This window comes from Panthera onca, chromosome B1, assembly GCF_046562875.1.
Source record: "Panthera onca isolate mPanOnc1 chromosome B1, mPanOnc1 haplotype 2, whole genome shotgun sequence".
Lineage (NCBI taxonomy): Eukaryota > Metazoa > Chordata > Mammalia > Carnivora > Felidae > Panthera > Panthera onca.
In genome coordinates, this window is record NC_138342.1 from 169,212,668 (window position 1) to 169,238,590 (window position 25,923).

Genomic DNA, 25,923 nt, shown 5'->3' on the forward strand with positions numbered 1-25,923 from the left:
AAAATAAATAAAAAATGTTGAAAAAAAAATTAAAAAAAACAAAACAAAACAGTTTTTATTACTGTTTTTGAGTGCACTTGCTACTAAATGTTTGCATGGGCAACAAAATTCTGCCTACTATATATGTTATTAGAACATAACATTTTAACATTGCAAGGCAGGAAGGTAGTAGGGTAGAAGAACTTACAACGTTACAACGTTAAACAAATAATATCTACAAACAGTAAAGGGGTATCTTGCAGATAGATCCCTGCTTTGTAAATCCTCCTGCTCCAATAATTTTCAAACTCTATTATGATTTGAGAAAAAGAGGAGATTCCTTGAATGTGTGGATTAAAACAAGGTATGAAATATCTGAGGTTTATGAAATATGAAATTAGAGAAAAGCCTTCTCTAGTGCTATTTCATGCAGAGTATTTGCATGTCTCAGCAGCATCAGCCAAGGTTTCTTGAAGCTTAAACCCATCCACCTTGGAAAAGCTGGGTTTACGTAAGGGTGTAGTTATTTGCCAAAATATTTGGAGTGGGGGAAAAATCTTTATTTTTTTGGGTGAAAATATTCTGTAATTGCAAAATTAACCACCAATACTTTTATATACTTTGGAGAAAGCTTTTCTTGGCTAACAGATTCAAACATCCATAAATAATAATAGTAAGCAACATTTATTGCAGGCAATCTTCTGGTAAGTAATTTATATACATCATCCCATTAATGATGTATTTCCATACAACCCTGTGAATGGATGTTTTTATTTCTATCTTATATATAAAGAAAGCGAGGCACAGAGATCACATAATCAGGTGACCTTGAGTTTGAATGTAAACTCAAGTTTACCCTTTATTCATCACCTATATTCCTATATCCTCTAACTGAGAAGGATGGGGCAAGTCATTTACATTATGGACAAATTTTTTTAACAGGAGTTGCCCACAGAACGGAGTCTAGAGCTTAGAAAAAACACATTTAATTAGGTTTACCCCTAACTTCCGGACCCCCATTTCTAGCACTTCTTTGGTGATGAACCTTCTGTAGAACGAAGCTGCTAGAAAGGGAGAGGTTCTTTTCTGAGACGAGCCAATGAGATGGCTGCATCATGTGAGTGGCACGTCGTTTGGCCAATGGGTTCAGCCCTTGAGGCCTCGCGAGAAGATCAGAAATTGGTCTGGAGCATGTGGGCCTTTCGGCGTGTCGGGGGCGTTGAGCACCGGGTTCTCCTGAAGGCCAGCAGAGCGGGGCGACGGCTGGAGATTGGTGAGCGGACGGGACGCAGGTTTGGAAGGCCAGGGAGGCGCAGCTGCTCCCGATGCAGGCCAGGTGGGCTTTCGCTCAAGCTCCAGGTGGCAAGTGGGGGCGGGGAGGGTTCCTTTCGGCCCACTGCGGACTCTACGCCCTCCACCCCCCAACCCCAGGCGGGAGGGGCTGTGGGTCCCCGGTGGGGCCGGGGCCTGGGCCGGGGCCAGGGCGGGGGCGGGAAGTCGTTATTTGAGGCTGGGTGTGTAGGAGGAACGCAGGACTGGAAAAGGTGGGAAGCTTGTGGCCAGAGGAGAGCGTGAAAGTTACTTAGACGGAAACGGGGAGTGGGAACCCCGACAGAGCTATTGGTTTTGGGAATAGGACTTTGTTCTGGGGTGGGAGAGTAGGATTCGCCTTCACAGGCCTCCCTTCTGGTTAGGCCCCAAGTCATAGTTCCCCAGCCCAGAGCTCCCACCTGGAGAGGTCGGGAAGATAGGCCTGACCTGGGGCCCGTCCCTATCGCGCCTTCTAACCAACCGGCTCTCTGCTCACTAATCAAAGGAGAAAAGTCCATACTGAGGGAGGGCATACTGTAGGAGGAGCCTGAATCCCTAGAAGTGATGATGGAGATGAGGGAAGGGCTGAGAAAGAGGAGGATTCCAGAAATCCTGTAATTGGTAGGTATTATAGCGCCTCTCAGTGTGTGCTGGTTAGACAACAAATTCTTTGGGTGCTGTTGGGAAGATGTGAGCAAGGAGGCCAGGGCAACTGAAAAGGAGTTTAAACAATTAAAGGGGAGTACTATTGTAGCCTTTAAGGAAGGGAGGCATATCCTGCCATTTTAGTTTTACATTTATAGTTTAGTTAAAAATTAAAAGTTTGTTTTTTTGTTTTGTGGTTTTTGTTTGTTTGTTTCTTCCCAGATCCTGAACTATAACCATCTGTAGTATTGACTTAGGAATTCTGTCAGTCTTTTCTGTATGCGGATGGCCTGATTTTTTGTAGCTAATACTTAAGGCAAGTTTGCAAAAGTTAAGAGGTTTCCTTGTCAGTTAAGGGATCAGGGCAATGAAGGAAGCTCTTTAAAGAAGGAGTCCTGACTTCTATAGATTATAAAGTGATTTTGAAGAGGACTGATGGTCCTGAGATTTGAGGAGCCAGGAAGAGTCTTATCCCTGGTTACCTGGGTGAGAAAAGAGTGTTAAATGTCATCTGTGAGACTCAACAGGTATTGCAAGCTCAAAGCAGAAGAGTCCGCATCCTAGAGACTTCAGTTCTGGTAGAGTTTGAAAGAAGAGTTTTATAGAGAAGAATTGGATAAAGATTCAGAGAAGCAACTATGGAGATCAAGGGGGAGATGGAATAGTTTATGTGAAAGTAGACTGGGAAAAAAATTACGAGTCTAGTAGAGAAAAGAGAGGCCAAAAACAAAGCAAAACCCGTAAATATTTGCTGACAGAATAATTTTGTGGTATGATTATGTTAACTGTGAATTTGCTCATAAACCAAAATCCTGTCCATACATAAAAAGTGCTTCCTTGTGCAATAGGTAGTTAACTCGCAGGACTGGGTTCTCTGAGAGGCTGTTTGGGTAGAAAATACAAGTACCTTTGAGGAGAGCTTGGCTTTTAAGGGCTTGCTGATGGAGAATATTCAAAATATTCTGGGCTAAATAGAGCTTTTGAAGTGAACATGATATAGGAAGGAGGCTGGTTGTATTACTGGTCTGACCTAAAGAAACTATATTTCCGGGGCATCTGGGTGGCTCCGTCAGTTGAGAGTTTGACTCTTGATTTCATCTCTGGTCATGATCCCAGCATCGTGGGATTGAGCTGCGTTGGGCACCTCACTGAGTGTGGAGCCTGCTTAAAATTCTCCCTCTTTCCTCCCCCACCCCTGGCTTTTGTGTGCATGCGCTCTCTCTCTAAAACAAAAAAAACCCAACTATGTTTTTAATGCTTTGTGAATTTGTCTTGAAGGAAAAGGAAAACAATTGGGAATCTTTAATCTTTATGAAATGAAATGTTGGCAGGTAATTTATCAGAATAGGATTGACACCAGTGTCCTCTGCAGCCGTTCAATGGATCCTGTCCAACCACCCTTCAGGGGCTCTTCTGTGAACCCATCTCAGTGTGTACGGATGCCTGGCTCTTGGCCACAAGCTCCTAAACCTTTGGACTCAGCGCTGGGCAGGGCAGGATCTACAGGCAGAGGCCATGTATTTGGGAAGCCAGGGGAACCAAGCCCACGGAGTGGGCCAGCACAAAGGGTAAGACCATGTCTGGATGCAGAGGTAGCAGCATACAGCTTATCATCAGAGGAAATAAGAGATTTCAAAGTGCTTAGAAAACTGAAGCCCTGTATGAAAAAAAAATGGTTGGGGTTTTTTGGTTGATTGGTTGGGTTGGGTTGGTTTTTCTTTAACAAGTAATTGCATGCCGGGCATCTGTTTCAAATCCTAAAGTTGCAAGAGTTTAGAAAAAGTGCCTCATAAAGAATGCTAAATAGAGTTGGGTAAATGCTTTAGTTCCCTAGCATCTATACATATAAATGCATACACACAAATGACAAGTTTAAAGATAATAGCTCGTTGTTCTTTTCTAAGTGTTTAGATTTTCATGCTGGGTTGGGCTCTGTGATATTAGCAGACACTCCTGCTTCTGAGGTAATAATTGTTAAGAAAGTTTTTCCAGAAGGCTCCTTGCCCAAATCTTAAATAAAAAGATCTTTAGCCATTGCTTTTAATGTGTGTACTCTTGCATGTATATGCATTCTTAATCTTTTAATTATACAGTAATTTTAAGAGTGGTATTTGTAATTTAAAAATCTCAAAGAATAAGGAGTTAGCACATATAGGAAGAAGCTGATAAACAGTTATGACAATTTTAAGAGTTGACAGTGTCAAATGTAATATCCTGTAGGAAGAAAAATTGATGACGTTATGTTGTATTTTTACTCAGATGACTTGCTTGAGTCTATAAGTGGCAGCTCTAACAGGTGTAACAGCAGTAAACTTTCAAAACTGCTGCAAGAAAACAGCAAGTTTTGTTAGAGGTTGTTAAAAAAAACCCCACAAACTTCAGATACTTTTAAATGATCCAGTTTTTCTGAAAATACATTAACTAGTATATGTGTTTTCTCTTACCTTGGGTGTATAGGAAATAAACTAGAAGAATTGCACTCTGTTACTCTATACATCAAATCATGGGCTATAGCTGTATATATACTTGACAGTCTAATATGATATAGTTATAAATGTCATGTATAGTCACATGTAGTTAGTTATAAGTGTTTATTAAAAGTGTTTATTGGGGTGCCTGGGTGGCTCAGTCCCTTAAGCATCTGACTCTGGATTTTGGCTCAAGTCATGATCTCAAAGTCATTGGATCAAGCCCTGAATTGGCCTCCATACTGAGCATGGAGTCTGCTTGGGATTCTCTCTCCCACTCCCATCCCTCCCCTCCCCCCACCATGCGTGTTCACTCTCCTGCAAAATAAATAAATAAATGTTTTATTTTTTAAAGGGTTTATTAAACATACCTATAATTTTTTTATAAAGCATTTTTTCCTTTATGGTTGTAACATGTATAGAATTCAAAGATGATTTTTATTACATCTTCTTAAACACTTCACTATGTGCATTACAGAATGTGCATCACTTCCAGTCATTGAAATAACACTGTTATTTCATTTTAGAAATGAAATACATTCTGCATCTTAGAATAACTTTTGAAATATATCTTAGAATAACTCTACTCTTTTCATAGGAATGTGTGGATTTGGTCTCCATGTTCCGAGGACTGGGCCTTGAAACAGTGTCTCGGACCCCTCTGAAACGGGAAATGCCTCCATTAGGTATGTGAAAAACTAATTTGAAAAAAAATGTGGTGGTATGTTTGTATGGTTGCTTTGTTCTTAAATTCATACAGTTTATCTTCAGGAAAATAATTGTACTTTAAAACATCGTCAGCTCACAGTTATAGTTGGGTTTTGGCCCTTCCATTCAGGTAGAGGCATTTTAGGTCGAGGCTTGTCTACCAGTATGGTACGCAAGGACAAAGAAGAACCCCATCCCACTTTTCCGGATCCTTCAGTGCTGGCAGCTGGGGATAACAAGATGGCAGAGGCCTGTTTTGGTTGGAATAGGTAGGTAAAGTTGCCTTCTCAGGTAAGTGTCAAATTCAGATGAAATAGCTCTGTAAATCCAGAGAGAAACTCTGAAAAGGGTTGTATTATCTTATAAACAATGCATGGTTTTATATTAAAGAATGGATATTTTGCAAGAATAATTAGGAGCCACTGATGTAATCAGTCATTAGAAAAGGGTAAAAAGTAGTTCTCCACTGAGCAGTTTACAACTCCATTTGCTCTGTTAAGTTAACCTGATTGTGTGGTTCTTTAACCTGGCTGATTCTAACTTCCACCTCAGTTGTGCCATGAAAGTTGGCCCTGAGAGTCAGTATTAATAGAAATTAGCGAAATGAGTCATGTAGGTGTATTGGATCTGGAGAGAATCCCAAGGTTGGGTCCCTGTTGCTGACTCCTCCAGGAAAAGAATGTAGACTTGGAGGAATCATTTAGATGGGTTTTAGACGGTCAAGAAAATCCTGATTTGTTCTCTTTTCAATGTTTCAGAATGCTTGGAAGAGGGAATTCGGATATGTCTTTATTCCCTTTGGGAAGAGCAGCTGGTGGTATAGGCAGAGGAGTATACAAGGCTCCTGCTACTCTCAGCTTGACTTCTCAGGATCCTGCCCAGCTGTCATCATCACCACCTCTGCCCCCATCCTCACCACACTCTCTGGATCACCCTCTACTTGGGACTGTAGAACACAAGGGAAAGTAAGTCCGGAGCACTGCCTTCTCTGCTTGGCATTGATGTGGGGAGAGGCCTTCTCATAATATTGTAAATACTGTTTTCTGTTGTATCTAAGCTCCTTTGTGGGTGGTAGCTACTGGAGGGTTGTTTGTTGTGTTTCTTGTTTTTTTTTTTTGCCAGTGGGGGGAATGACAAGAGGTGGGACAATTCCTAACGAAGTAAAATGGGTTGATGGTATAGATAGCATGTACCAGAGAGTGATTCAAATGATTTTTCATTCTCTTCTCAATTCAGACACAGCAGTTCTTTGTCACATTGAAGATAAGGAAGTCATCTAGGAAAGATATTGCAGCAGTTTATCTTAGTGGAACTAATTTTTGTGTTCTTAGTTATCTGGCCTAGATTATTCCATTTATATTACTGGAGCAAAGAAGGTGAACCTGCCTCTCTAATTAGAGATTGCTAAGAATTTAGCTTCTAGCCTTCAAAGCTTGCTTTTGTGTGTCTTGTGTAAGCTAAGTGTAAAATATTACTTCCCTCAATGTTTCTTTATTTCTTTTTATTTATTTTCTTGTGGTATGGGTTTGCACTTTTGTTTTGGGTATATATGCATGCTTTTGTTTATTTTTCAGAGAGCTTTTTGTGAAGCAAGGATCAAAAGGTACACCTCAATCTTTGGGATTGAATCTTATCAAAATACAGTGTCATAATGAAGCAGTCTATCAATATCATGTGACTTTCAGGTATTCACAGCTTTTTTTCTCTGTATTCACTTCTTAGCATTAATGAAATAGTTTTCCTGGAAAAACTGAGTATTTTTCTGCATATTTCATAATGAACTTCTGCCTACAATAATGCACAAACTCTGGTCTTTGCATTAAATTTAAGGTTAACATTATTTATATTCAGCTGTGTTACCATTTCAGATTTTATTATTTTTGTTTTACCATTTTATGCGCCTGTAAGGTGGATTTTCTGTGAAGTTAATGAAGCTTAAGTGCAGGGCCTTTTACTTGCATAGACCCCTTCCATAATCTTTTAACTTATTTTGTATCTATTATTTTGTATTCCTTGTCTTAAGGAGAGACCCCTCTCCCCCAGTGGCGTGAGACCCACATCTCACAAAACGCAGATCCTCCTTGCAATAAGTCTCCTACCATCATGGCTCTCCAGTGACAGTCTACGACAAAATCTGAGAGTGAGGGGTGCCTGGGTGGCTCAGTCACTTGAGTGTCCGACTTTGGCTCAGGTTATAATCTCACTGTTTGTGGGTTTAAGTCCCATATGGGGCTTGCTGCTGTCAGCGCAGAGCCCGCTTCAGATCCTCTGTCCCCTTTCTCTCTGCCCCTCCCCCACTTACACTCTCTCTCTCTCAAAAATGAATAGACATTTAAAAAAATCTAAAAGTGAGAAAATCAGAGAGAATAACTTTAATATTATGTCCGTAACTTCAGGGTTTCTCATTCTTAAAAATTAAGAATTCATTTTACTTTGTGTTCTCTTTTAAAATCTCAGGAAACTTATTAGCTGGAGGTTATTGCTGGAATTGTGAAAATGAGTGTTTTGGAGTATCTTTGGGGAGAAAATAGGAAAACGGAAGACTGAATTTTTGAAGCACAGCTGCTAATTGGTACAAGAGGAATACGTGGAGTGTAAGAGAGAAGAAAGGAACAGTTAGGAGGAAATACCCTGAAGATAGATTATAAAGACCAAAGGACGGGCTCCTTTATTATCCTTAAAAATAAATAATTTTTATTTAGTTTGTTTAGAGAGAGAAAGAGAACAAGTTGGGGAAGGGCAGAGAGAGAAGGACAGAAGATTTGAAGCAGGCTCTGTGCTAAAAGCAAAGAGCCCGACTGGGGGCTTGAACTCACAAACTGTGAGATCATGACCTGAGCTGAAGTCGGATGCTTAACCAACTGAGCCACCCAGGTGCCCCTCCTTGGTTCTTTTAGTCTAGTTTTTTCTCCATAACTCTAACAAAGCTACTAGGAAATCAACAAGGGTGCTCTTGAAAGTAAATTCAGTTAACTTTTTTTCCTGTGGCCAAAGTCAACCACCTACTCCTCATTCAAAGGAGCCCTTCCTTGGGGCACCTGGGTGGCTCAGTCGGTTAAGCGGCCGACTTCAGCTTGGGTCATGATCTCGCGGTCCGTGAGTTCGAGCCCCGCGTCGGGTTCTGTGCTGATAGCTCAGAGCCTGGAGCCTGCTTCGGATTCTGTGTCTCCCTCTCTGTGACCCTCCCCCATTCATGCTCTGTCTCTCTCTGTCTCAAAAATAAATAAACGTTAAAAAAACAAAAACAAAAACAAGGAGAGCGTAGGCCATGGGAAGCAGCCACTAAATTGGCCATTTATTGGGGCGCCTGGGTGGCGCAGTCGGTTAAGCGTCCGACTTCAGCCAGGTCACGATCTCGCGGTCCGTGAGTTCGAGCCCCGCGTCAGGCTCTGGGCTGATGGCTCGGAGCCTGGAGCCTGTTTCCGATTCTGTGTCTCCCTCTCTCTCTGCCCCTCCCCGGTTCATGCTCTGTCTCTCTCTGTCCCAAAAATAAATTAAAAAAAAAAAAAAGTTGAAAAAAAAAAAAAAAAAACAAAATAAATTGGCCATTTATTTAAAAAGTATGTAAGAGGAATGAGAAATGGAATGATAATTAGAGTACCAGGATGATGGCTTTAAAGCTGAGCACGTTACAGATGAAGAGAAGGAACTAAAAAAAGAGGGTAAAATTGAACCCCTGAGAAGGGAGGGTAGTCCCTGCTCTGGAATGTAAGGGAAAGGAATGAGCATTAACAAGAGGAAAGAACCCTCTCTGTGGAAATGGATTGACAAATGTTCATGATGCAGAAAGGAGTATGAGTCCTCACAGGTCTCTGCATTGACTGACAGTGAAAAAGACATGGATTTTATAAATTTTAAGATTGTAGATCTGGACCTTTGAAGCTGCAATATGAAGAGGATGCCAGGCCATGAAGAGGATACTCAGAAGGTGTATTATAGTGGAGTGGTCATCCTGTGGCTTCCTTGTATTATGTGAAGGGAGTCCAGAAAGACAATTTTAAGTGTTGTGTTCAGGACATAGTGCCTTTCATGTATATGAATTTTTTTTAGAGAAGCTTTTTGAAATGTGATGTTAGCATGCGCGTGTTTAGTTTTGGGGACAGCTATGTTCGATTACCACTTGACGTTTTTATTTTTATTTAAAAAATTTAACGTTTCTTTTTTTCTTCTTGAAATTTTTTCTTAATGTTTATTTTCTTTTTGAGAGAGACAGAGACAGAATACGAGTGGGTTAGGGGCAGAGAGAGAGGGAGACACAGAATCCGAAGCAGGCTCCAGGCTCCAGGCTCCAGGCTCCGAGCTGTCAGCACAGCACAGAGCCCGATGCAGGGCTCGAACTCATGAGCTGTGAGATCATGACCTGAGCTGAAGTCGGTCGCTCAACCTACTGAGCCACCCAGGTGCCCCTTAACATTTATTTCTTTTTGAGAGACAGAGAAAGAGCACAAGCAGCAGAAGGGCAGAGAGGGAGGGAGACACAGAATCTGAAGCAGGCTCCAGGCACCAAGCTGTCAGCACAGAGCCCAGTGCAGGTCTTGAACTCACGAACTGTGAGATCATGACCTGAGCCGAAGTTGGACGTTTAACTGACTGAGCCACCCAGGAGCCCCCAATTTTTTAATCTTTCATCATGTACTTGAACATACTTCACCCTTTTAAGCCTTAGATTTGTTTAAATTTTGCAGTTAGAGAAGAGATGGTGTGTTACTGAGATGAAATGGGACAGTCATTGTACCAAAGTAGCTACTGGAGCTTTTCAAAGCTGTAAGATTTGTGACAATGAATCAATAAAGTGTAGAAATTGCCATAAGTGAAAAACAAGAGTAAAATCTTTTTATTATTTATTTATTTTTGTTAATTTTGGAGTGCAAGTGGGGGAGAGGGGCAGAAAGAGAGAGAGAATCCCAGGCAGGTTTCACGCTCAGTGCGGAGCCAGACTTGGGGCTGGATCCCATGACCCCAGGTTCATGACCTGAGCGGAAATCAGGAGTCACGTGCTCAACTGACTGAGCCACCCAGGCACCCCATAAAATCATGTTTTTAAAAAGTTCTTTTTAAAGTGTGTATCTCTGTAGGTTCTAGAGCAGGGATTGGCAAACTATGACTGGCCTGCAGGGCAAATCTGGCCCACCATCTGTTTTTGTTTTTGTTTTTTTTTAATTTTTTTAACGTTTATTTATTTTTGAGACAGAGAGACACAGCATGAACAGGGGAGGGGCAGAGAGCGAGGGAGACACAGAATCTGAAACAGGCTCCAGGCTCTGAGCTGTCAGCACAGAGCCCGATGCGGGGCTCGAACTCACGGACCGTGAGATGATGACCTGAGCCGAAGTCAGACGCTTAACCGACCAAGCCACCCAGGCGCCCCCCCACCATCTATTTTATAATAAAGTTTTACTGGAACATAACCAGGCTCATTGGTGTACATACCATTTGTGGTGTTTAGGTACGTGTTGGTCAAGTTGAGCAGCTATACCAGAGACCATGTGGCCTGTAAAACCTAAAATATTTGCTATCAGGTCCTTTAATGAAAAAGTTTTCTGTCTTGTCTAAAATCTGGAAGAACATATGCTGACATGCTAAGGCAGTTGTCTTTGGGTAGTGGGTTGTTTTTTCTGTGGGCAGGTATTCTTGGGTTGAAGTTCCTTTTGTAGTCAGGTAAACTGTATTTGAATTTTTCATACGACCACTAGATGGAGCAGTAGTTACAAGTGACTGGTTCTTAACAAACCTATTTAGTAAAGGCTGCCATTTGAGCAAATTGAAGTAAAATCCTTTTTGTTTTCTAGCCCCAATGTGGAGTGCAAAAGCATGAGGTTTGGCATGCTGAAGGACCATCAAGCTGTCACCGGCAACGTTACTGCTTTTGATGGATCCATTCTCTATCTGCCTATTAAACTTCAGAAACAAGTGAGACCAAATAGGAAATGTATTTTGGAATGAAACCTAAGAGAGTTCTGCTGTTTTGAGTGGTAGGAAGTCATAGACATCCTGACGTTTGAGTTGTTCTTTCCTATTCTTAGAGGGAAGACAGACTTCTCCATAACAACGAAATGTCAAACTAAGCCACTTTTTCATCTGAGTTCTCCAAGAAGTCCCTTCTTAAATAAGAGGAGTGGTTTGAAGCCTGTGAACTCAGTGATAGGAAATGGTTTAAGATTTCAGATGGAAAGGGATCTATTGCTAGTCAGTTCTCCATTACATTTCTCTTACCAAATCCTTTCTTAAATCTTTGTTGTCATGCTATGATTTTGTTCAGTGTGGACAGCAAGGTGAGGGGAAAGTGGAAAATATAGTTAAGATATTTTAGTGTTTTCTAGAACACATTTGATTAGATTAGGGCTTGGTAGTTTTGTCATTTTTTTTTTTTTTTTTTACTTGCATATATTTATTTGTTAGGTCCTTGAGTTAAAAAGTCAAAGGAAAACTGATGATGCAGAGATCAGCATTAAGATTCAATTGACAAAGATCCTGGAGCCCTGTTCTGACTTGTGCATTCCCTTCTACAATGTTGTTTTCCGTCGGTGAGAAAACAGCTTATTTTCTTTAATCACAGTCTTGTGTTTGTAACAGTGCTCTTCAAGAAGCTTGGATGGTATTATATACCACAGTTCCTATAGGGATGAGTTTGGAAACATTTAATAAATAAATGGATGGTATTGAGGCTAAGTTATTCAAAAATTATGTCAAGTGATTAGCCAGATTTGGGTATAATGAAGGTCAGTAGCAGGATGGGTTCCTTGGAATCATTCAGGAACTTTAAAAGTAGATGTTTATATTGCGTAATTTAATGGTGTTACTGACGGGGCTATTCAAAGTGGTAGTGCACAAAAATTTTTGCTGGAAGAATTTTTTCTAGGTCCCTTGAATTTTTGGATACAGTTCATGTTTTTAACTTTTTATAAGATCCAAATTTTGATAAAACTTATTCCTGCACCACCTCTTTTTAAATGAAACACAGAATCTGATTTCTAACTAATAAGCTGAACTACCAGGACAAACATAACTTCCTATGCCAGAGTGATCTTTACAAACAGAAATTGACTCTCTTGCATTCTTTTTAGTTAATTGTGAAAAATAATGTAAATGGAACTTGGGAAATCAACTCAGTTTTTGGTTACCTAGTAACTAAGACAAGCTGTTGTCAGTTGTATGTACTCCAGGATAAATGCTTTGATAATTTTTCTTTTTCGTTTGGCAAGGGTGTTCTCAGCATAAAAGCTATATTGTGCAAAGGACACCAACGTTTTTGGCATTTCAGGCTTCAAAAGGAAAATATAACTAAGAGTAATAGAGCTTAATTTTTTTTCATTCTTCTCTGGAAGACCCATTTTTGCTCTTTATTTCAGGGTAATGAAACTTCTAGATATGAAGCTTGTAGGGAGAAACTTTTATGACCCTACAAGTGCTATGGTTCTACAGCAGCACAGGTCAGTGGTGTTTTTCTCTTCCTTACTTTTGAATGTTCTGGAAAGAAATTTTTCATTGTGATTACCATATTTAGTACAGAAATCTCAACAGTATTTTATGATTGTGAATACAATTTATCAGTTAAATCTGTTCCACAATTTAGTTTTTTTAGTAAGTTCACAATGATGTTGATTTAATTTGATTCGTGGTGCTTTTTCCATTGTTATTAGGGAGGTGGATGGTATTTACTCACTTGTTTCAAGTGGGGCAGGGAAGTATCTGTGGCCCTTTTAGAACCCTAAGATAAAACTCATCTGTCCCTTCAGGTTGCAGATCTGGCCAGGCTATGCAGCTAGTATCCGAAGAACAGATGGAGGTCTTTTTCTGCTAGCTGATGTCTCCCATAAGGTCATTCGGAATGATTCAGTGCTGGATGTCATGTGAGTGAATGTTGGGATCAACTTATAACAAGCTAACAATTTTCTGAAAAGTTTAATAATAGCTGGTAACAAATACAGATTGGCCATTGTTCTCTTTGGGTTTTAAATTGTAGAACTGATTAAGGGTACTGAATATATGTGCTCTATTGATAAGTCTTGCTGAGGTAGGTATTACTTGCTGTACTTTGAGGAGGAATTGTATTTAATGCTCTGGTTAAGAAGGCTTGGTTTAAAACATTCACACCCTGAGGTACCTGGGTGGCTCAGTCGGTTAAGCGTTAAGCATGTGACTTTGGCTCAGGTCGTGATCTCATGGCTCACGAGTTCAAGCTCTGCTTCCAGCTCTGTGCTGAAAGCTCAGAGCCTGGAGCCTGCTTTGTATTCTGTATCGCTCGCTCTCTCTGCCCATTCCCCACTCGTGTGTGCATGCGCGCTCTCTTTCTCTCCCTCTCTCAAAAATAAACGTTAAGAAAAAGTTAAAAAAAAAAAAAACACTGACACCCTGGATTTTGTTTAAATGTGCTACTATAGTGAATCATTTACTATAGTAAATATAGATGCGTACAATTTGTAATGGCTTCACGAAATCTCATCTTATAGATTAAATCTGCGTTCATCGCGGAGTCTTTAAGGCTATGTACTTAGAAGTGGAGTCACTTAATGAAAGGGCTGAACATTATAGAAACTTGATAAATATTTCTATAATAAAAATACTTAAATGTACGTTGACAAATTACCCTCTAGAAGACGTTAGTTCATTTTTTTCACCATCTGTGTACAACTACTGGGTGTTATCAGGCTTATAAATCTTTGCTTATCTGATAAATTGATTGATTCATTCAATATGCATTTGAGCTCCAATTACATACCAGAGCCTTGAGATATATCAGTTAACATAACAAAGATTCCTCTTCTCATGGAGTTTACATTGTAGTCAGGTAAGTGAATTGTATAGCGTACTGGAAGTGTTGAGAGCTTTGGAAGGAAGAAAAAGAACACAGGGTAGGAGAGATGGGAGTACCAGGGGTGGGATGGGGTAGGTTGGAGAGCTGTAATTTTAAATAGAGTGGTCAAGTTTCTTTGTGCCAATACTTGCAGGAGATGAGGGATTTAGCCAGGTGAATATATGGTCAAAAGGACTTGTTGTCAGAGAGACAGCTAGGATAAAGGCCTTTAAAAGACAGAAATATGCCTGGCTCATTCAGAGAGTGGCAGGAAACCCAGGGTGGCTAGAGCAGAGCAAGTAAAAGAGTGATGGGAGGAAGGAGAAGATGGAGGAAATGACAGTATAGGGCTTTAAAGGCTACTGTAAGGATTTTATCTTTTACTTTGAGTGAAGTGCAGGACTTGTGGCTGGAGTGACATGATGTGGCTTGAGTTGTAAAACGATCCCTCCCATTGCTGCGTGGAGGAGAGACTTTTAAAAGGGTAGGGATAGAAGTGGGGTGACCAATCAGGAGTCTCAGTGGCGACATGAAGATGGCAGCAGTGGAGGTGGTGAGAAGTGGTTGACTCCTGGTTTTGTGTGTGTGTTAAAACTTAAGTTTATTTATTTTTGAGAGCAAGAGTGCGAGTGGGGGAGAGGGAGGGAGGGGGGAGAGAGAGAGAGAGAGAGAGAGAGAGGGAGGGAGAGAATTACAAACAGACTCCACACTGCCAGTGGAGAGCCCCATGCAGGGCTTGAACCCATGAACTGGGAGATCATGACTGGAGCCAAAGTTGGAAGCTTAACTAACTGAGCCACCCAGGTGCACCCTGAATATATTTTGAAAGTAGTGCTCAGTCAGTTTCTTTTCTACTCTTTCACCATTAAGTATGTTATCTGTGAGGTTTTTTTTTTCCTTCAGTGTTCATTTATTCTGAGAGACGGAGGGAGAGTGAGCAGGGGAGGGGCAGAGAGAGAGAGGGAGACACAGAATCCAAAGCAGGCTCCAGGCTCCGAGCTGATGCGGGGCTCGAACCTGTAAACTGTGAAATCATGACCTGAGCCGAAGTTGGACTCTTAACCGACTGAGCCACCCAGGCACCCCTCTGTGAGCTTTTTTAGAAGCCCTTTTTCAGATTGAGGAAGTTCCATTTTATTCCTAGTTTATGAAGTGTTTTTATCATGAAAGGCTCTTGGGTTTTGTCAATTGCTTTTTCTATTGAGATGATCATTTTTTTTTAATTTTTTTTTTAATGTTTATTTATTTTTGACACAGAGAGAGAGAGAGACAGAGCATGCGCAGGGGAGGGGACAGAGAGAGAGGGAGACACAGAATCAGAAGCAGGCTCCAGGCTCTGCGCTGTCAGCACAGAGCCCAATGCGGGGCTCGAACTCACCGCAAGATCATGACCTGAGCCAAAGTCAGACGCTCAACCGACTGAGCCACCCAGGCACCCCGAGATGATTGTTTTTTAAAAAACATCCTGTTTTTAGGGCGCCTGGGTGGCTCAGTCGGTTAAATGTCCAACTCTAGATTTCGGCTTAGGTCATGACCTCACAGTTCGTGGGTTCAAGTCCCACGTCAGGCTCTGTGTTGACAGTGCAGAACCTGCTTGGACTTCTCTCTCTCACTCTTTCTCTCTCTCCCTCTCCTTCTCCTTCCTTTCCCCTTTCTCTGCCTCTCCCCTGCTTGCTCTCTTGCTCAGAATAAATAAATTTTATTTAAAAAATCTTTTTTAATTGATCTTTGGATATTAAATCAACCTTGCATTCATGGGATACATCTTACTTGCTCATGGTATATGATTGTTTTCTATATGTTGCTAGATTTAGTTTGCTTGTATTTCGTTGAGGATTTTTGTCTGTATTCCTAAACAATATCTGTATCTTTCTTGTGAGGCCTTTGTCTGATTTTGATATCTCGGTAATACCAGCCTTATAGGAAGAGTTGGGAAGTAGTCCCTTCCTCTTCTGTTTTTTGAAAGAGTTTGTGAAGGATTAGAATTCATTTTCTTTTGAATGCTTGGTAGAAAGTCAACAGAGAAGCCATCTGGGCTTTGGTTTTTCTTTGTGTGCAGTTTTTAAATTACTAATTCAATTTCTGTACATGTTAGATATTTATCAGATTTTCTGTTTATTTTTGGCTCAGTTTTGGTAATTTGTGTCTTTCTAGGAGTTTGTTCATTTTATTTAGGTGATCTAATTTGTTAGCATATTGCTGTTCAAAGTGTTCCCTTACAATTCTTTTTATTTCTATGAGCCAGTTGTGATGTCCCCTCTTGAATTCCAGGTTTTAGAAATCCAAGTCTCCTTTTTTCACAGGTAGTCTACCTAAAAGTTTGTCAATGTTGTTGACCTTTTCAGAAAACCAGTATTTGGTTTTGTTGATTTTCTTTATTTTCTGTTCTCTATTTCATTAACTCCCACTCTTATTTCCTTCCTTTTGCATACTTAAGGTGTAGTTTTCTCTTCTCTTTCCAGTGTCTTGAGGTGGAAGGTTAGTTTATTTGGGATATTTTTTCTTTTTAATATAGGCTTTTACAGCTATAAATTTTCCTCTAAGTAATGCTTTAGCTGTATCCTGTACATTTTGGTATGTTGTGTTTTCGTTTATATCTAGTTCAAAATATTTTCTAATTTCCTTTATGATTTCTTGTTTGATCCATTGATTATTTAGGGGAGTGTGTTGTTTAATTTCCATATATACGTGAGTTTTCTGAATTTCTTCTGTTTTTGATTTCTAATTTCATTCTGTTGTGGCCAGACAACAGAATTGTATTTCTATCCTTCTATATTTATTGAAGTTGTTCTATGATCTAGCATATGATATATATTGGAGAATGTTCTGTGTGCGCTTTTGACATTGTAATTTTAACTCAAAATTTTTTTTACATTTATCAAGGAAAGTGCCAGAATCAGAACAACTATGGTATACCTTTATATTGGAAGGAGAAATTCTTCCAGGCAGAGTTTGAGACCTTTGACATAGGCAAACTTAATGACAAACAAGAAAGAGAAGCACTAAAGTTGTCTAAGGATGTGTGTTTGTGAACCGTATTTCAGGTTCCAAGCACAGATAGAAAGGGCCATGAGATCAGTGATCCAACTATCATTGACCCTGGAATTTGAACTAAATAAACACAGTGAGCTTCTTTCACAAATTGCCAAGACAAGAAGTGCCTTCCTAACTAACGTTTGACCACTTGCTTTTTTACAAATTGGTTGCTGGATTCATGGACCTTCAAGTATGATGTCTCTGAAGTGTCTCTGAACCAGGCTTTATCTGGTTTATGCCTCCATGCATTCTTTATAGAACACCCTCATACATTTAACAGAGACAAGGAAATCTAGGGCAAAACAAAAACATATGAAAGAAGACTTTATGCATCTAGACAAATAACAGCAAAAGCAAAGTAAGCAAATGGAAAATAATCAAGTTAATGGCAAAAATAATTTTCAAAACAAAGACTTGGGTCCAAACAATGACTTTTTTTTTCTTTTTTAATTTGCATCCAAGTTAGTTAGCATATAGTGCAATAATGATTTCAGGAGTAGAATCCAGTGATTCGTCTCCTACGTAAAATACTCATTGCTCATCCCAGCAAGTGTCCTCCTTAATACTCCTTGTCCATTTAGCCCATCCCCCCCACCCAGAACCACCCCCTCCAACAACCCTTAGTTTGTTCTCTGTATTTAAGAGTCTCTTATGTTTTGTCCCCTTCTGTGTTTTTTTTTTAAATATTTATTTTTGAGAGACAGAATGCGAGCGGGGGAGGGGCAGAGAGAGAAGGAGAGACAGAATCCAAAGCAGGCTCCAGGTTCTGAGCTGTGTGTCAGCACAGAGCCTGACGCGGGGCTCCAACACACAGACTGGAAGATCATTACCTGACCTGAAGTCTGACGCTTAACCAACTGAGCCACCCAGGCACCCCCCTTCCTATTTTTATATTATTTTTGCTTCCTTTCCTTTATGTTCATTATTTTAAATTCCACATGAGTTAAGTCATATGATATTTGTCTTTCTCTGACTAATTTCGCTTAGCATAATACACTCCAGTTCCCTCCACATTATTGGCAAATGGCAAGACTTCATTCTTTTTGATTGCTGAATAGTACTCCATTGTATGTATGTGCGTGTGTGTGTGTGTGTGTGTATCACAATCTTTTTTATCCATTCATTAGTTGATAGACATTTGGGCTTTTTCCATACTTTGACTATTGTCAATAGCGCTGCTATAAACAGTGCACGTACCCCTTCAAAACAGCACACTTGTATCCTTTGGAGAAATACCTAGTAGTGCAATTGCTGGTCATAGGGTAGTTCTATTTTTAATCTTTTGAGGAACCTCCATACTGTTTTCCAGAGTGGCTGTAACAGTTTGCATTCCCACTAGAGTGCAAAAGGGTTCCTCTTTCCCCGCATCTTTGCCAACATCTGTTGTCGCCCGAGTTGTTAATTTTAGCCATTCTGACTGGTGTGAGGTGGTATCTCATTGTGGTTTTGATTTGCATTTCCCTGATGATGAGTGATGTTGAGCATTTTTTCATGTGTCAATTGGCCATCTGGATGTCTTCTTTGGAAAAGTGTCTTTCATGTCTTTTGCCCATTTCTTCACTGGATTACTTGTTTTTTGGGTGTTGAGTTTGATAAATTCTTTTTAGAGGATACTAACCTTTTATCATGTATGTCATTTGCAAATATCTTCTCTCATTCCATCAGTTGCCTTTTAGTTTTGCTGATTGTTTCCTTTGCAGTGCGAAAGCTTTTTATTTTGATGCAGTCCCAGTAGTTCATTTTTGCTTTTGTTTCCCTTGCCTCCAGAGACATGTTGAGTAAGGAGTTGCTGTGGCCTAGGTCAAAGAGGTTTTGTCTGCTTTCTTCTCTAGGATTTTGATGGCTTCCTGTCTTATAGTTAGGTCTTTCCTACATTCTGAGTTTTGTGTGTGTGTGTGTGTGTGGTGCAAGAAAGTGGTCGAGGTTCATTCTTTTGCATGTCGCTGTCCAGTTTTCCCAGCACAATTTGCTGAAGAGGCTGTCTTTATTCCACTGGATATTCTTTCTTGCTTTGTCAAGGATTAGTTGGCCATATATTTGTGGGTCCATTTCTGGGTTCTTTATTCTTTTCCATTGGTCTACGTGTCTGTTTTTGTACCAATACCATACTATCTTGATGATTATAACTTTGTAATATAGGTTAAAGTCCGGAATTGTGATGCCTCCAGGGTTGGTTTTCTTTTTCAGGATTATTTTGGCTATTCATGGGCTTTTCTGATTCCATACAAATTTTAGGATTGTTTGTTCTAGTTCTGTGAAGAATGCTGGCATTATTTTGATAGGGATTGCCAAACAATGACTTCTAACCTGAAAGGTCATTAGGCAGCCAAAGCCTAATGAAACTAGTCAGAGCTCAGCTTGTTGTTGGGATTGACTCACTGCAGCAGATCTGGTGGACAAATAGAGTTAAGCACAAAAGGCCCAGTGAGTGCATCTGTTGGTCTGAAACTCCTGGAGTGTTGCTGAGGAAGAGCTTCCATAGTTACCTTGGTGAAACCTTCAGAATTGCCAAAGAATGATGAGACTTCTGTTTTATCTGAAATAAAGAAAAGGCTGAGTTCCTGCTTATTGCAGTAAAAGACTGCTGACCTTACATAGAGTATTGGAGAGGTATGGAGTTCAGGACGGCAGTCTTGCAGAGGGGCAAGCAGTAGAAAGTGGTTGCTCAGGCAGTCTATTGTTGATTGATTAGTACTCTGTGGGATGCTTATTGGATTAAGGCGTTCCTCAATGTATAGAAACAAGGGGTTGACATTGGTTAGATAGCTTGCAAGAGGTGACTTGATACAGATGTATTAAAACTGGATCTTATGGGGGTGCCTGGATAGCTCAGTCGGTGGAGCATCTGTCTGACTTAAGCTCAGGTCGTGATCTCACGGTTCATGTTCATGCTGATAGTGCAGAGCCTGCTTGGGATTCTCTCTCTCTGCCCCTCCCCTATTTACCCCCCCCCCCAAAATAAATAAACATTTAAAAAAGTGTTTTTAGGGGCACCTGGGTGACTCAATATGTTAAGCATCCGACTTCTGCTCAGGTCATGATCTCAGGGTTCTTGAGTTCAAGCCCCACGTCAGGCTCTGCTTTGACAGTGCGGAGCCTGCTTGGGATTTTCTTTTTCTCCCTCTCTCTCTCCCCCTCTGCCACTCTCTCTCTCTCTCTCTCTATCTATCCCAAAATAAATAAAACTTAAAAAAAATTTTTTTTAAACTGGATTTTATGGCTACTGGTTACTGTGGGTACAAAATTATCTTTTCCAAAGTTTGTGATGATTTCTTTTTAATTTCCAGGAGGATATGAATGTTTATGTTATTATCTACTTTTATTACTTAATTTCTTACACATTAACATTAACTTAATAAGAATTTATTTTGTAAATGATTAGCAAGTGTTCTTATCCATTTTTTAAGGATATATTTCCCCTCACTAACTTGAAATGCCACTAGTGATCACTGGACACTCAATCCTAATGTATATTCCAGTCTCATTTGGATCTTATTCTATTCTGTTTTTTCTTTTTTCAGATTTAGTAGGGCACAGTGGACACAATCAACCTTATACATTTAAAGTATACAATTTGATGAGTTTTACTATACTTATATACCTATGAAACATCGCAGTGAAGATCATGAACATATCCATTTCCCACTCAAAATTTACTCATGTCTGTTTCAGACCTCTCTCTACCCACCATGGGCAGCAAGCACTGATCTGGTTTCTGCCACTAGAGATAAGTTTGCATTTTCTAGAATTTTCTAGAAATTGTAAGTAGAATTATATGGCATAGACTCATTTTTTGTTTTTTTGTTATTTGGTCTGCTTTCTTTTCAGCATGATTTTTTATTTTTTATTTTTTATTTTAATCTCAGTAGAGAAGTCAGAGTAAAATAGTACAGTTAAAAATCATTGATTTTTATCTACTTTTCAATGTTGAATATTGGAGTAACAAGATATAGGTCTATATTCTTTATCTCCTGCCTTCCTCAGTCCATTTTTAGCTTTTTCTTGATTGGGCCTCCCTCTTCCACATCTTCCACGTACCTTTTCTAATGCAAAGACAATGATTAGGGGAATGGGCTTTGGTGAGAGAATACTAAAAACTGTCATGGAAGATTTTGAAAATAAATTACAGCTTAAAAAGTGTTTGAATATAGATTCTATACTAGTGGTTACTTTTGATTTCCACAGCTACATATGTATAGCGAACTGTGTTTGTAGCCATCTCTCCTCTGTATTTAACCTAGCAGACAGTATAAGGCCACACACACACACACACACACACACACACACACACACACTCACACTCACACTGCATCCGGCATGTATCAAGCACTAATGGCAATGATGGAAATGATATTTGCAAGCACTTAACACAGTTCTATTATCTGTGCTAGGCACTGTTCTCAACGCTTCATTTATATAAAGTCATTGTGTTCTCTCAACAACGCTATGAGTTAGGTTCTTTCACTGACCCACTTTCACATGAGGAAACCAAGGCACAAAGAGCAGTAACTCGCTCAAAAGTTTCATAGGCTAGTAAGTGTAAGACACAAGATTTGAACCCAAGCATTTTGGCCCTGGGTCTGTCATCAATGTTGAACTGCTTCAGGTGTCTGATTTTCATCACTTACTGTAGTCTTTCTTAGGGAGAGTTCTGCAGGACACTAATTATCCAGAGTGGTAATGAACTGAATGTTCATTCTGTGAGGTAAAAAGGAAAAAGGTGGGAGGAATCTGGTTAAATACATTGGAGGTAAATCAAGCTAAGTACGTTTCTTTAGTAGCCTGATATGCTAATGTATGCAGTGAATCTCTAAGCAGGGCTTATAATATGCAGAATGGACTCAACTTTTTTGATTGTACAACCTTTTCCACACTTCTCACAACTTCTCAAGGGATCCGTGTTTCTGAAGAATATACCCTGGGTGACACTGACCCACAGAACAAAGTCCAAGCTCCGATCCTTGACTTACAAGGACATTCACATCTGGTCCCTGCCTATCTTCAGCCTGTGCTTACCATCTTCTGTCCCTGTTCCACCTCCTTGTCCTCCCCATCCCCAGATCCCTGCTTGTCCCATGCATACTGCTGCCTCTGCCTGGAGTGTCACTCATTCCTCTGCCCCCTGGCATTTCTGCTTGGCAGATTGCTTCTTCAAGTATCAGCTGCCTCTGTAAACTTTCCTGGACTCCCTGGGCATATTCACACATGCTTCCTGCGAGTTACCTGTGTTGGCTTGTTCACGGCATTGTTTAGAGGTTACCTTGAGGGTACATTTGCCTATGGTGAGTCTGCTCATCTGCATCTTCAGCATCTTCACCAGTGCTGTATAATGATAGGTATTTGTAATCCTTTCCATTAGCTCAAAAGGGCAAATATAGTTGAAAGAATGTTTTGTTGTTCCACTGTAGACTATCCTAATAATGATGATACAAAATAATTATTTTGTTTGATTTGTTTGAATAAATACCCTTTTTGAAGGCAAACTATGAATTTTACTAATTTGTAGTTGCTGTTTTTGACTTTTACCTTTTCACTATTTTTTATTGATTTTGATTTTTTTGGTAATGTTAAAAAGAAAAGAGATGAGAGTCCTATCTCTTTAAAGAGACAGCTGGAGCCTTCCGGTGCTATATAGCTGTGATCATATCCCTGAGGTACTTACTTGCATCCCCTATCCTTTTCACTGTGCTCTGCATGTACAAATATGATGACCAGTCTTTTGTCTCTTTCCAAAGGCATGCCATGTATCAGCAGAACAAAGAAAACTTCCAGGATGAGTGCACTAAGCTTCTGGTTGGCAATATTGTTATAACCCGATACAACAATCGTACCTATCGCATTGATGATGTGGATTGGAATAAGACACCAAAAGATACCTTCACAATGTCTGATGGGAAGGAGATCACATTCTTGGAATACTACAGGTGGAAAGAAGAGACTGACTGGGCTTGTGCCTTTGGGAGGGTGTGGAATGTAATCTACCATTCTATTGCAGGATATTGAGTTCCATAGTAGCAAACAGCAGGACACTTTTAAAATAATTGGATTGGTAATACACCTAAGGTTGAATGAGTTTGTTTGTGGGATTTGATTTGAATATGCTACCCTTACAATTTCATTTCTTTTAGTGCATTTGGAAGTTACTTTATAAATTAATGCCAGGGCTTTGAATTATATTTCTTTTGCTGGTTTAGAAGTCTGGTTGGAGAGATGAAATTCGAGTCATTAATCATTTGACTGTCATTTTGCCTTTCCAGTTGCCCAAGCCTTCACAGTTTTAAGCAAATTTTTCCCTGGACTATTAGACAATTTCTCCTCCATTTAATTGCAGTGTTAACTTGAGCCTGCCTTTTCCAGCTATAAATACGCTATGATGAGTTTCTAGTGGATTCTTGACAAGGGTATTATGCAAATTGTGTGCCTCAGTGCTATTTAGGAGAGTCAGACTGTGTTGCTGTTAAGAGTAGTGATGCTGCTTCTGAAATGTTTTCCTGCCTCTGCCCTGCTCTAGCAAAAACTATGGGATCACAATTAAGGAAGAGGACCAGCCACTGCTGATCCACAGGCCCAGTGAGAGACAGAATAACCAAGGGATGGTGAGTGGGGAGTGTCAGATTTGTACTTCCAGCTTAAGTTCTTCATCTTCATCCATGGTGCTGGGGACCCTGGAGCAGAGTTACAATGTGGTTGGGGAATGCTGTGCACGGCTAGGACTTGCTTTTGAAGTCCCTGTAGTGAGGAGCTAAAAGTATCCATATGAGCAAGTTAGGTTAAGGAAGAAAGAATTTGCTGCTAAAGATTAGAGCACTGCATCCATTAGGGAAGTTGTAGACATTTAACAAACAGGGCTAGGGGCCAGGGGAAAGTGCCTTGATACTGATTCCTTGGTCTTAGGTGAGAAAGCTGAAGATCAGTGGGTTAGATGAGATGGAGGTATCACCTTAGCTTGTATGGAGGCCCAAGAGGGACAGATTGTTTTCTTCTAGTTTTTCCTTTCTTTTTTACCATATCAGTATTTTCCCCTTTACCAGGGTGCCTGGGTGGCTCAGTTGGTTAGGGTTCTGACTTTGGCTCAAGTCATGATCTCATGGTTCATGGGTTCAAGCTTGGGTTCAAGCATGGGGCTCTGTGCTGACAGCTTGGAGCCTGGAACCTGCTTCGGATTCTATGTCTCCCTCTCTCTCTGCCCCTCCCTTGGTTGTACTCTGTCTCTCTCTGTATCAAAAATAAACAAACATTAAAAAATATTTTTTTTTCCCTTTACCTAATACAACAGGCTCAAAGTATTGTGACTGAAGGGAAAAGGGTAAAATACTTGCAGTGTTTCATTGCCCTCTTCTTTGGGGTTTTATGTTCCCTAGTGTGCCAGTTATGTCCCTGCAGGCCCAGCCATGAGCATGGCATGTCTGTCAGGTCACAGGAACAAGACAATCTTCTACTTCCCTATTTTTGCTTTCCATTCTCTCTTCAAAGCTGCTGAAAGGCGAAATCCTGCTGCTGCCTGAGCTTTCATTCATGACTGGAATCCCTGAGAAGATGAAGAAGGACTTCAGAGCCATGAAGGTGAGAACTGCCCATGTTGAATGGAAGTCCTTTTTGATAGCAGCTTGAGCTAGACCTGGGCAGGTTTGTGGCATCACCTGGTAGGTCTGTTCTTCCAGCCTCCAGTTCTCCTTTCTATAAAACATGATCCAATGTCCCTTCCCACATGCTATGAAAAAGCTGATCAGATTTCCCTTTTGAAGAGTGTTAGAACAATGGAATGATTGGATTATAAGGTAAAAGGAAACAAGTATCTCTGTTTTAACCCTAACCAATCAAATAGATGACTGTAAGCTAGTCATATGATCATGAGGTTTTTTGAGAGCACTGAGTTTTTCTAGCATTGCTACAAGCCTTCAGTCTATTTGAAGGAGTGGAGGAGATAATGTAGCAAAAGGCAATCCACAAGTCAGAGGCTGACGTGAAAGGATAAAAGTTTATCTTTGGGTCTTGGAGTGTCCAGGAGGTGTCAGGCTCAGCCCCCGTAGGAAATAGCTGAGAAGCAGAGACGTGCGCAGCAGCATGAATCCAGAGTCAGAGTGCTTTGCCTCCACTCTGTCTGCAGCGCTTGGGACTTTCCACACTTGAACTACTGTGCTGCCTCACTTTTTCAGCCCTTGTCTGTGTTACCCTTGGATCCATTCCTGTCTCCAATGCCACAGACTATTTTCAGTAACATCGTCAAGAGCCTGAAGTGAAGCTTAACATTCTTGTAAGAGATTTCTTTCATGTTTACTTTTGTTCCTTCTCTGTTTCTTACATAGGTCAAGGCTCCTTCCTTACAAGGCTCAGTCACCTAATGATTTTATGATCACAGAGCTATCTGTGTAGCCACGTTGACTGGTGCTAATGACTGCCTCGCAGGGAACAACTGTACTGTTCTTTGGTCTCAGAAAAATAAAGAACTCACTTATGTGATAGTCTTCATATACACCTTCTAGATAGATATTTATTCAACAATAACATTTAGAAAGCACCTATTGTTGAAACATTGGACAAAAAGTGTCTTATGGTGACGTTAAATATAGTGCTCTGTAGTATGACATGAAGATTAAGACTGGATGTGATTTTCCATTCTGTTATGTTTGACTCTGTGCTGGGTACAGAACGCTTTCCCCCATATTTTTCCGAAATATTAAATAGGTATAATCAAGCCCCCTTTGCTCCTGTTTCATAGACTTTCTTAGGAATTTTAAATTCAGAACCTGGCTTTGAGAAAGAGATAAGGTCATATGGGAGAAAGAAACAATAACATTTCAAATTCTTTTATGGTTAAAGTTTTAACTGTAGACCTCATTCACATTTCTGACAGATGTTTATTAAAATCCTTGGAGGTATTTGAAAATTCTACAGATTTCAATGGGAAAGAGGTTTTCTTTTGGAAATGTTTTAGACACATTGGGGTTTAACTTCATGTTGGAGGAAGTAATACTTATAACA

At 40.2% G+C, this 25,923-nt stretch overlaps 1 protein-coding gene across 4 annotated transcripts in view; it reads left to right on the top strand.

Moving 5' to 3' along the window:
* Positions 1–285: 285 nt before the first annotated feature.
* The window catches only part of PIWIL2 (piwi like RNA-mediated gene silencing 2), a 76,733-nt gene continuing 51,095 nt past the window's right edge, over positions 286–25,923 (top strand). Inside the window, exons 1-13 of one of the 4 annotated variants that reach the window (XM_060653314.3) lie at positions 288–1,315; positions 3,308–3,503; positions 5,002–5,089; positions 5,242–5,380; positions 5,870–6,076; positions 6,686–6,796; positions 10,901–11,021; positions 11,511–11,635; positions 12,461–12,541; positions 12,848–12,961; positions 22,677–22,865; positions 23,453–23,537; positions 24,415–24,504. In XM_060653314.3, the coding sequence (XP_060509297.3) occupies positions 1,305–1,315; positions 3,308–3,503; positions 5,002–5,089; positions 5,242–5,380; positions 5,870–6,076; positions 6,686–6,796; positions 10,901–11,021; positions 11,511–11,635; positions 12,461–12,541; positions 12,848–12,961; positions 22,677–22,865; positions 23,453–23,537; positions 24,415–24,504 (1,557 nt within the window). In that variant the 5' untranslated portion in view covers positions 288–1,304. Of the gene's footprint in view, positions 3,504–5,001; positions 5,090–5,241; positions 5,381–5,869; positions 6,077–6,685; positions 6,797–10,900; positions 11,022–11,510; positions 11,636–12,460; positions 12,542–12,847; positions 12,962–22,676; positions 22,866–23,452; positions 23,538–24,414; positions 24,505–25,923 lie in introns of all 4 variants that reach the window. The other 3 variants (XM_060653315.3, XM_060653316.3, XM_060653313.3) reach the window with 3 other exon arrangements.